The 10,691-nt window shown below is 54.6% G+C and overlaps 1 protein-coding gene across 4 annotated transcripts in view; it reads right to left on the bottom strand.

Annotated features, from left to right (window-relative positions):
- Positions 1 to 10,685, bottom strand: part of Grk6 (G protein-coupled receptor kinase 6) — a 25,958-nt gene extending 15,273 nt beyond the window's left edge. For 3 of the 4 annotated variants that reach the window (XM_026783056.1, XM_005355240.2, XM_026783057.1), the window contains exons 1-13: positions 10,588 to 10,685; positions 6,867 to 6,962; positions 5,883 to 5,995; positions 5,682 to 5,759; positions 5,253 to 5,353; positions 4,861 to 4,953; positions 4,699 to 4,762; positions 4,438 to 4,578; positions 3,903 to 4,093; positions 3,078 to 3,115; positions 2,897 to 2,986; positions 1,565 to 1,773; positions 1,322 to 1,459 (exon numbers count right to left, since the gene is read on the bottom strand). In XM_026783056.1, the coding sequence (XP_026638857.1) occupies positions 1,322 to 1,459; positions 1,565 to 1,773; positions 2,897 to 2,986; positions 3,078 to 3,115; positions 3,903 to 4,093; positions 4,438 to 4,578; positions 4,699 to 4,762; positions 4,861 to 4,953; positions 5,253 to 5,353; positions 5,682 to 5,759; positions 5,883 to 5,995; positions 6,867 to 6,962; positions 10,588 to 10,639 (1,404 nt within the window). In that variant the 5' untranslated portion in view covers positions 10,640 to 10,685. The remainder of the gene's footprint in view (positions 1 to 1,321; positions 1,460 to 1,564; positions 1,774 to 2,896; positions 2,987 to 3,077; positions 3,116 to 3,902; positions 4,094 to 4,437; positions 4,579 to 4,698; positions 4,763 to 4,860; positions 4,954 to 5,252; positions 5,354 to 5,681; positions 5,760 to 5,882; positions 5,996 to 6,866; positions 6,963 to 10,587) is intronic. The other variant, XM_026783058.1, reaches the window with a different exon arrangement.
- Between the last annotated feature and the right edge of the window lie 6 nt (positions 10,686 to 10,691).

The following is a 10,691-nucleotide window of genomic DNA, read 5'->3' as shown; positions in this document are numbered from 1 at the left end:
CAGTGTGACTCCTTCATTAGAGGTCACAGAGCAGGAATCAGCCTGTGCAGATAATCAGTGTGACCCCTTCATTAGAGGTCACAGAGTGGGAATCAGCCTGTGCAGATATCACAGTGTAACTCCTTCATTAGAGGACACAGAGCAGGAATCAGCCTGTGCAGCAGCTCCAGCCTGAGGCAGCAGGATGAAGTCAGACCTGCTTGGTTCAAGTGCCAGCTCACTAACAAGGCTCACCCTCTCGGTGTGGGTGAGGTCTACCATCTGAGCCATCACTCAGCCTCCATCACCACCCGCCTGCCCCCCACTAACACGCATATCCTCTATGACCCATTCCCACACTTCATTTAGGGCCGAGCCCCCCACAAAGGTAGCCTGCCGTGCTTAGAGCATGGCATTGTTCCTGCTCTACACATACTTGCTCCAGCCAGACTGGCCTCATAGTTGCCCTTCCTTGTCCCTAGGCTGATCCTGCCTCAGGGCTTTGGTGCCTGCCTGCTCCTTTTGCCTGTACTGCCCATGTTCTCAAATCTTGGCATGATTCTCTCTTCAGTTCTACTTTGGCATCAGCTTCTCAGAGATCACCGTGTCTAAAGTGACTACAACCCCTCAGAGCTGCCTTCCTAGCCTGTTCTCTTTCCTCTGTCACTCAGTTGTTTACTGCTTTATTTTGGTGTGTCTCTCCATTAGAGCATAGGGATGGCCTGGCTCTGTGGGCCTCATTACCTACAAGGCCTGACACATATGGTATCCAGGTATTTGTAAAAGCATAAACACATGTGCTTGACAGCCACCAAGCTGGTGAGCCCATCGCCTGAAGGCTTTCCCAGGTGCTCCTGGCAAGCTGTCAATCACAGGACCCTGTCTCTACAGACTTAGGGGGGACGCAAGCTGCCACTAGGACAGAAGGCATGTGATCCAGGTACCCAGTGAGGCTCTTTGGCAAACAGTCTCAGAATTTCCTTTCGAGTTCTTGAACAGAGTTGCTCTCTGTCCACTGGGTAGCTGGCTAGCTAAGAAGATGTGAGGTTGAGCTGCTAGGCCACCAGTGCCACTCCCTGAGAAAGATGCCCGAGAGGAATCGAGTTGCTGCCATGCTCCTGGAGTATCCCCATGTCCACCCCCATCCTATCCTAACACTAAAACTCACGCATGCACACACACGAATGCTCATACATACACTTTCTGGAGGGCAGCCCAACCCATTAGATGGGTTTTTCTAACATTTGCACTGAAAGCGACCTGCTCATTGCTCCAAGCCCTCCTGCATCCTGGCTTGGCCTGACCCCTGGCCTGACCATTAGCAAGGGTGGGTAGGACTTACATCAGGCTTAAAAGGTGGTTCCAGCATCCCAGCTCCCAGCCGCTTGAAATTCAGTTTCTTGAAAAGGGGGTGCTCTTTTACCTCCCGGGCACCACCTCCACGACACCCCAGGCGCTCAGCAGGGTCCTTGCTGAGAAGCTGTAGCAGGGCATGGGTGGTTAGGGTTTCTCTGGGCAGCTGAGGTACCCCCGGCTCCAGCCCAGGCCAGGCCAGGCCAGGCCCACCTATAGCTTGCAGTAGTACCTGAGAACAGAGCGAGCGTGCCTGTGGGGAAAAATGCTCTGTGTATTCCTCGGGCACCTCCTTGACCAACCTCTCTACTTCTTCCCGCTTGATCTTCTTCTTCCTCTGCTGGAAGGGTGACTGGCCTGCAATCATCTCATAGAGGAGGCAGCCAAGCGCCCACCAGTCAGGGCTGAAGGTATACCGCTCATTCTTCACTACCTCCGGAGCTGGGCAGGGGCACAGGAGTCAGGGCTCGGTAAGCAGTAGGGAACAGACAGCCCTCAGGCCCCAGAAACAAAAACCAGTCCAAACACTCATTGGGTGGGCAGGCATTTCACTGGCCTGGCGGGACTCAGGCAGTATAAGAAACCTCATCTCACAATGGGAGCTGATGTGGCCCTGAAGAGGGTGGGTGTCACATCAAGGTCACCATGTCTGACTGTTCTTTTCTGTTTGTTTGTTTTGCTTTGCTTTATTATTTTTTTTCTAGAACAAATTGGGTTGTGTGTGTGTGTGTGTGTGTGTGTGTGTGTGTGTGTGTGTGTGTGAGTGTGTGTGTGTAGATCCCAACGCTGGAGTTTGGTGAACACAGGGCCATGTACATGTAGCCGTATGAGCTACCTCGTACACACCCAGCCTCAAATCCCCCACTACTTATTTTTTTTTTTAAACATGAAGTTGTCTGGCTTATTAAATGTTGGCAATCAATTCAAATTTTTCTAAAAACAATTAAACTTCAGGATTCATGTAGGCCCTATCAGGACCATGTAGCCACTGACTTTAGCTTCTGGATTTCATGAGGGGAGGAAAAGGCCCACTTGCTGGTACCTCCACCTGCCGGGCACCTCCTGCAGAGTCCCCCCTCCCCACATCTCTAATCTCAAAGCCCTCCAGGAGGCAGCTCTGAGGAGGTTTACAGCAGAAGAAAGAGAGGCTAAAAGTGGAGTTATTAGCTCTCAAGATGGAGCCTGGAAAACCTGGACTGCACTGGGTTCCACAGTCACACGCTAGGAGGGCTCCACTGCCTAGATCTTAGACAGGCATGCTAGTCCAAGCATGGGCCATGCAGGGGAACAATGGGCCATGGAAATGCATTTGGCTTCCTTAATCTTCACTCCAACAGGTCCACCCAATCCTCGGAGTTCAATAAGCACCCAGCAAATGACTAGCAGCTTCACAACGGGGAACTGGATAAGCCCTGGTCTCCTAACACACCACCACAACAACAACAACAAGTAGCAGTTTTGGTATGGGTTATCTACTCTGAGATGGAACACACACACACACCGACAAACAGCAGTGGGTAGGCCAGGCTAAGGACAGCATGGGGACCCAGGAGACTGGACTTACCCATGTAGCCCACAGTGCCCACACGGCCTTTGATGGTCTGGCCCTCGGGCACATACACAGCCAGTCCCAGGTCAGAGATGCGGATGTGGCCTGGGTGGGGTATTGAAGCAGGTGGGTCCACTGACAGGCCAGGCTTTCCCATCACATCCCTCCCACTTGGGCCTTCTCACTTCTCACCCACCATGGTCATCCAGCAGGATATTCTCTGGCTTTAGGTCCCTAAGGGGAGAAAAAAGGCAGGGTCAGATGCTGCCGTTTTCCAAGAAGCCAGACACAGCCAGCCTCTCGTAGCTCAAGTGCCTGCTGGGATCGGGCATGGAGCAAGGTGAAGGGCTCATTTGCTGCCAGGGTAAAAGAGCCCTGCTCTCCCCAGGCTGCAGCCAACTCAGGGGAGCAGGGCAAGGACCTCCAGAGCCGGTACTTTAGGAGCCTTTTAGGGCAGTGAATCCAAAGTACTGAGGACTCCCACCCAGTGGGGGGACCCATCTGGGAGGAGGGAATCCTTGGACATCATCCTTGGACTTGGTCACCCTTGATGGTGCAGCTCCCTTCCCCTGGTGGCCAACTCTACCTTCTCTGTCACATGAGGCTACTCTTCCATCCCCTCAGAGGCCGCAGTGAGGCTCAGGGGAAAGCGCCATCCATAAGCAGAGCTCTCTACTACTGAGCCCACCTGCAAGGCAGGAATGACGGTCTCCCAGAAAAAGAACTCATGCTGGAAGCAGGGAGCTGACTAGCTCAAGGTCACACAGAGAAGGGCAACAAAAAGAATTCACACATTGGTCCGGCTAGATCCCAAAACCTAGGCGTGAAACACTCAAATCTATCAAATGTGGGTAAGTTTGTGCCTAGAGCCAGTGTTGGCTTGTGGCTAGACAAACCCCCAGCGCACTGTCCTTCCACTGGCTGGCTTGATAGACAGCCTTATCTGCCACTATCATCTAACTGCTGCCCCTGTCCAGGAAGGACCAGTCCTGGAGCGGCCATCCCAGAAGCTCAGCCCCACCTGTACACAATGCGTTCCCGGTGCAGGTCCTCCAGGCCGCAGCAGATCTCCGCAGCATAGAAGACAGCCCTTGCTTCAGGAAAGCCAGCCTGGCCCATGTGGTAGATGTGGAACTTGAGGTCGCCTCCATTCATCAATGTCAGCACCAGGCACAGCGCATCCTTTGTCTCATAGGCGTAGGCTAAGCTCACCTGTGCTCAGGAGAAACAAACCTTCAGGCAGGAGCTGTGGGGGTGCCTGGGGTGTGCGAGTGAGTGTGTGTGTGTATGTGTGTGTGCCTGGGGTGTGTGCGCGTGAGTGTGTGTGCGTGTGTGTGTGTACACATGTGCTAATAGCAGCCACCCAAACAATCTTCTCTGTGCCACTCCTTAGGGCTCAGCAGGCTTCCTGAGCCTGAAATAGCTCCTACCCCACCCTTCTTAGGTACTGCCCAGGGCAGGAAGGGCAGTCCCTTTGGCAGCAGGGAGGGACTTTAGCCTGGTGGGAGGGGAAGGCAGATGACTGCAGGGGGGGGAGAGAGCTCCTGTGTACTTACTACAAACCTACTGTTCACTTTTTCCAGGATCTGCTTCTCATTGAGCGCCATGGCCTCCCCTTTCCGCTTCTTGATTCGTTTCTTTTCCAGTTTCTTGCATGCATACATCTTGCCTGTTGCCCGCACCTGGCAGGCACATACCTGTAGCCGGGGTAGACAGGAACAAATGGGGGCCAGCCATGCTCTTGCTGGAGGCAGGAAGGTCCAGGGCTACCATACCCCATCTAGTGTACTCTGCAAAGGCACCAGGAGGCCACTCACCTCCCCAAAGCCACCTTTGCCCAGAACTCGATACTGCCTAAAGGTGTTTTTGGTCACTGGCTGCCTATAGGCAAGAGTAAAAGAAACAAATATTTATGCAGGGATTCCCACAAGGAAACCCCACAGCCTTGCCTACCCCAGACCAGCCCACAAGGAGCGCACCTTTCCAGCCACTTCCACTGCAGAAAACGGTTAAAGTAGATGCTGTCGAGGTAGTCGGCAAAAGGGGCCATGCTCAGGTACTCGTGAGTCAGCCTGTGGAGAAAGGAGCAGCCCATAGGGATTGGTCCCTAACAATCCCAATCTCAGCCTGAAGGCCCAGGCCTCCCATTGTAAGTGTGCTCAGCCCACAAAGCACCATCCTTGTCCTTGGACAATCTTCTCACTAACACACTGAGCAGGAGACATGCATCCCATGCTGAAACACAGAGGGAGGCCACTGCTAAAGTCCAACAGCATGGACAGGGAGAGGAGCTGAGCTTGCCAGGGACTTCAAGGACCACAGAAACCCCTTTCCTTAGCACAGTTCTAAATTGGTGGGGATGGAGTCTTACCGGGTCAGCTCTTGGAAGAGGTCTTTGCAGGGTCCCTGCTCTAGCCGCTGGGCACAGTTACTCACCAGCTGTCGGGGAACTTCGGGGATGAGGTCAGGACCCTAGGGACAGGCCACAGACAGGTCAATGCAGAGGCTCCCTTGGACAGCTGCCTACGCCCAAGGCAATACTGCCAGGTCTGTGGGTGCCAAGGGTGGCTGTGGGTGGGTAGTGCACTGGCTGCGTTTTTTGCTGAACTCCCTTCCTGCCCCCTCCCGCTTGAGACAGGGTGAGTGAGACAACCACTGGCAGGCTGCCTGACCCAAGCTCAGCCCAACCCCTGGGCTCTATGCCCATGGTGCTGCCTGGAACAGCTCCAAGGCACTCACTGCCCAGGCTGTGGTCACTCCTCTGCCTGTTGTCGTCATCTCTCCATCACGGCTCACTCACCGTGTGGCTCAGAAAATTCTGCATTAGTCGCCGCCCACATGCCTTCCGTTTCTCATCAGGGGTCACTTCATACTCAGCCTGCAGGGTGAGAGGCAAAGAAGCTGGAGGCTGAGCGAGGTGACAGATGTGGGGGGGAAAGGGCGTGGCCAGGACCTCTGCCTGCCCTCAGCGCTGGGCTGGGCCCTGCTGCGAGGTACTCACCACCCCATCCAGGAAGGCAATACAGCGGGTCAGCTCAGGCCTTGTGGCGCAGAACTCACGAAATAACAGGCGCCCAATGGGCTGACGCTCACACAGGCTGTGGTAGTCACGTTCTGCAGGCCAAGAGGGGAGCTACTGGGTCACAGGGCACTGTGGTCTATATACCCCCCACATCTGGGATCCGATAACTTCTGGCTCTGAGAGCGGTAGCCATTATCTTCTTTAGAACCCTCACTGTAACCCTCAGGCGGGTACCACTGTTACCCCAATGTAACCTGGGGGCTATGGGACCCAGAGAGGTTGATCAATTCAACTCTGTCACACAGCCAGGAGTCTGGACTCCAGAGCCCAGGTCTCCGGGTTTACAGACGTGTATGTTACAGTTCTGGGGTTGGGTGTGGTCTGTGAGGTTCCGGCCCGGCCCAGCCCAAGCCTACACCTGTTGCCTGCCTGGCGAAAGTGCGAGAGGAAGCTGTGGCTTCCGCTGCTCTCAGCTGGGCCTCCTTCCCAAAGCAGGGTACATTCTACCCACATGCAAGCCATCAGCAGGGACCTGGGACACCTCAAGTGCTGTCCAGATCCTCACCCAAGAAATAGCATCGGGGTGAGCCCTTGTGCCCCTTCTAGAAATAACCAGATCATACTTCTCTAGCTTTGATGGGTGCCCTCAGGTCATAAGCACAGGATTGGTGTTTCAAACCTGTTGGCCCAGGCTGCCTTTCCTCCCTCCAGTCCATCATACCAGCTCTCCTCTTCCCCACGCCCACTCCACTGACACCAGTCAGAACCGATTCTCTCCCTTCCACCCATTTCAAACCCAGGAACCGAAACTGGGCTGGATCATGTAGTCTCAGTCTTCCTGGGCATTGGACACCCCCTTCCCCCATGGTGCTCCTGTGACCCAGGGCAAGGTCTGGCTGGAAAGGATCCTGCTGGGTAGCCTCCCCTCTGCTCTGGCAATCCGGGGCTTTACCCACGCCTCACCAAGGCTGAGCCGAAGCTCTTCACACTGGCTGATATGGGGGAATTGCAGCATCTGACGCCATTTCTTGCTTTTGCCTTTGCGATTCCCGCCACCACCTGCAAGAGCAACCAGGAGCAGGGTCTCCCTGGAGTCCTGAGCTACCACACACTCCTGCACACCCCAGGAGCTGGGTCTCCCTGGAGTCCTGAAGTACCATAGACTCCTACCTGCCCCTTACAAGTTCCAGTATACACATGGTCCTTCTGGGCAGCCATGCTAAGGGCTCCCAGGATGAGAACCAGAAAGAGCAGTGAGGACATTTCTGCAAGAGGTTTGCCTCATTCACTCCCTACTTAGCAGGAATTCTACAGGTTAAGAAAGTAGACAAGAGCCTGGCCAACTGCATGCCTTTAATCCCAATACTCAGGAGGCAGAGGAAGGTGGATCTCTTGTGAGTTCCAGGATAGCCAGAGCTATTACACAAATAGAAATCATGTCTCAAAAAAAAAAAAAAAAAAAGAAAGAAAGAAAGAAAGAAAAAAGCAAGCAAACAAAAAAGTAGCCAAGGGCACCACAGTGGAGAGGGTCACCAAAGAAGCCGAGGCATGCCAGCCAGAGAATCTATGTGGCACCTGACACCAGGGACAGCCCAGGCAATCCCCCAGGCCCTTAACACCAAGGGTTGCACCAGAATTATCTCCCTGCCCACAGGAGGGCTGGCATTCAGGATGCCCCTACCCCTGCCTTGATGCCTGCCTACCTAGGTGAGCCCCTATCTGTAGCTGCTGGGACGCCTCCAGAACCTGAAAGGTAGGGTAAATGTGCGCTTCGGCAGTTCCCACCCCAACCTGCTGAAATAGTGAGGGGGCGTGAACTGGAGGTGGGGTCTCTGTGAGATCAAGGCCGGCCTGGTCTCACAGTGAGTTCCAGAACAGTCAGGCCTACATAGGCAAGGTCTCAAAACTCCACACTGCAGGAAAACAGAGCATGTCAGAAAGAAAGCCACACATGTCTTTGGGACAACACACTAAGGATGGTGGGAGAGGACCAGGATCGGGAACTCCAATGCATACTTTTGGCAGTCACTGTAGCACCCACACTACCCAACTGTCGTGGCACCTCCAAGGTGAGTGGGGGGAGGAGGAACTGTGTCCAGCACTCAGTAGGGCTGTGGAAAGAGGCAAGACCCATCTCCAATTCACTGACGACCTTAGGCAATGAATTTCCCTTGCCTGGTCTCAGTTTCCCCAGTATTGTCTCCCCTTGACCCAGTGTAAGCAGTACAGGAGGAAAAGCTGCCTTCTGGGAAAGGGACAGGGCTGGGTCCCTGATTGGGCTCCCGGAGGAAGAAGGAAGTGCTGCAGTATCCCCTTGAGAAACCCTCTGGTGGCCCTGCTACAGCCTGTACCCCATGTGCCCCACAGCCATTGCTTCACTGCAAGTAAGAGACCTCTACTCCTTAACCAATGGCAAGGCCTCCCCTGAAGAGGAACTCCTCCCACTCTCCCTCCACCCGGGTCCCTCACCCAACCCTCCATTTGCTTGCCTCCCCCAGAAGTCACTTCCTCCTCTCCCTCCTCCCAGCGCCAGAGCAACAAGTCACATGCAAATGTCCTGTCCTAGAACTGTGGGGCTATCTGTGGGGCTCCCCTCCACCCGACCCTGCCCTCCTGTGTGCCTCTGCCACCTGGGAAAGGAAGAAAATCCAAGTGAGGGTGCACACCCCCAGGGCCATCCCCCCCAACCAGATAACACACAAGTTCCCAAGAAAACCGAGTCTCTGAGTGGTGAGTTCAGAGCCTTAACGTGACAGTGGGAGGAAATTCAAGCCCAATCCCAAATTCAAGTTCCTTTCCCACCTCTAACATGAGTGGCATTTATTAACCGCCAACTGACCTTTGATCCTAGCACTTGGGAAGCAGAAAGCAGGTGGAACTCTGAGTTCGAGGCCAGCTTGTGGTCTACATAGCAAGCTCCAAGTAAGTCAAGATTATATAGGAAGACCATCTCAAAAACAGAATCAACAAAAAAGAGTCAACTGTATACATAAACCACAGGTTTGCCCACTCCTGAGGGTCACTTGGAAAGCTGACCCCAAGCTGTCAGCTGTTTATGAAATCACTGATACCACCAGTTAGTTCAAGGGTAGTGGGAGACTCCACGACAAAGAGGCTTTCCTCAAAATTTCTATACAGAAAAAAAAAAAGGAACAGTGGTGTTAAGAGACAGGAAGCGTGCCAAAGGCCACGCAGGTGTGTATGGGTGGGGGTGGGGGAGCATAGCCAGTTCACGAGACAGGTCCTCGAAGGGGAGCCACTACGTCCCCGCTATGGTCATGCTATCCCGTGCCTCACCCAAGATCCAACAAAGACTATCCAAAGGTACCCACAGCGTTGGCCCAGTAAGGCAATGCCCTCAGGGGCCTGAGGCTAGCCCTAGGAAGTGAGGCCTGGCCCCAGCTCTCCTTACCCCTCCTCCCCAGCAGGCTGGATGACAAGGCAGAACAGACCAGCAGATGCCCCCAGAGGCTGAGAGGAAGGCCCAGCCCCTGAACTTGATAAGGGACTGGAGATAAGATAGCCTCCCTTGGGCACTAGGGACCCAGTCTGACCATCCCATTTCCAGGCAACACCTCCTGGGTGTGACATGCCCTGGGTAGTCAGAGGCTGTCAGGTGCCGCACCACACTGGGGGCTTCTCAGAGGTGCTGTAGACTCTACTGGGCACCTTTAGTCCTAAGCTTGGGTCAATTACAATCTTGCTGGGTAATCTGGGTTTAGTCGCTGGTTTGAGCCTCAGTTTCCCATCTGTAACCTGATTTAGAACAGTGAAGCTAATGACCCCTTCAGCCCGGCACCCATCAAAAAGTGGAAAACTGCCACCACGTTCCTGGAGTTCCAAAAAGAATCTTGTTCGTTGTTGGTCCCCCAGCACCCTGGACAGAGTGGGGTAGTACAGGTGTGTCTGGTGATTATGTCGCTGAGATAGGGAGGCAGTGAGTTTAATGTCTGGTCCTGGGTCACCTAGGGCCCTCACAGAGCAGGTGTAAATTAGCATCTGGAGTGAAACCAATAAGCAGACACCCCGAAGCACATCCATGTGCGCACGCACTAATTCCACAAGACTGGTTTCCAGCCAGGCTTTTCAACGAACAACCCAGTATGCTCGGTCCCATTTATTTCTTTGTGAGTCTGCCCTAACAGGTCGTTGGCTTGCTGTATGCAAAAATCGTGACCCATTCACCCGTTTATAGTATCCAGAGTCTCCTAGTGAGTGGTGGTTCTGCTGGTAATGTTACGTGTCCACAAGTTTCCCCATGTCGGCTGGGCTGTCTATGCAAAGGCTTGGTTCATTCATTCTCCAATCTTTACAGATTACCAACTTTGTGCTGTTCAGGCCATCTGGGCCTGGGGCACGTGGGCACCTTCCTGCCTCTCACCTAGAAGAGGCCTCAGATACACGCTCCTGGGGCTCGCGTCCCATCTTTTTCTCTTCCTTCCCTTTCTCCTTTCATCCCCCACACCCGCCGTGACGCCCGCAGCGCGACCCCCGCCCCTCTTGGGCCCTTGGTTCCGGGGGCAGGTGCCGGGGGCAGGCCGGAAGGGCTAGTATCTGCGCTAAGAGTCCGGGTGCAGACTCCAGGGCACGAGGGTAGCTGGGGCCCGGGCGACCCGTGGAACTCCGAGGTCGCGCGCCCGAGATCCCCGCACCCGGGCCTGGCCGCCCGCCTGCCTGGCCTCACCTTCCCGGGCCTTGAGTAGCACCGTGTTCGCTACGATGTTCTCGAGCTCCATGGGCTGCAGCGCCGCCCGGCCCGCCAGGCCGCGCCGCCGGCCGGGACCGCCC

The sequence above is a fragment of the Microtus ochrogaster genome, chromosome 16 (genome assembly GCF_000317375.1).
Source record: "Microtus ochrogaster isolate Prairie Vole_2 chromosome 16, MicOch1.0, whole genome shotgun sequence".
Lineage (NCBI taxonomy): Eukaryota > Metazoa > Chordata > Mammalia > Rodentia > Cricetidae > Microtus > Microtus ochrogaster.
Note: the sequence above shows the minus strand (reverse complement) of the source record. Positions and strands in the feature narration are given on the sequence as shown.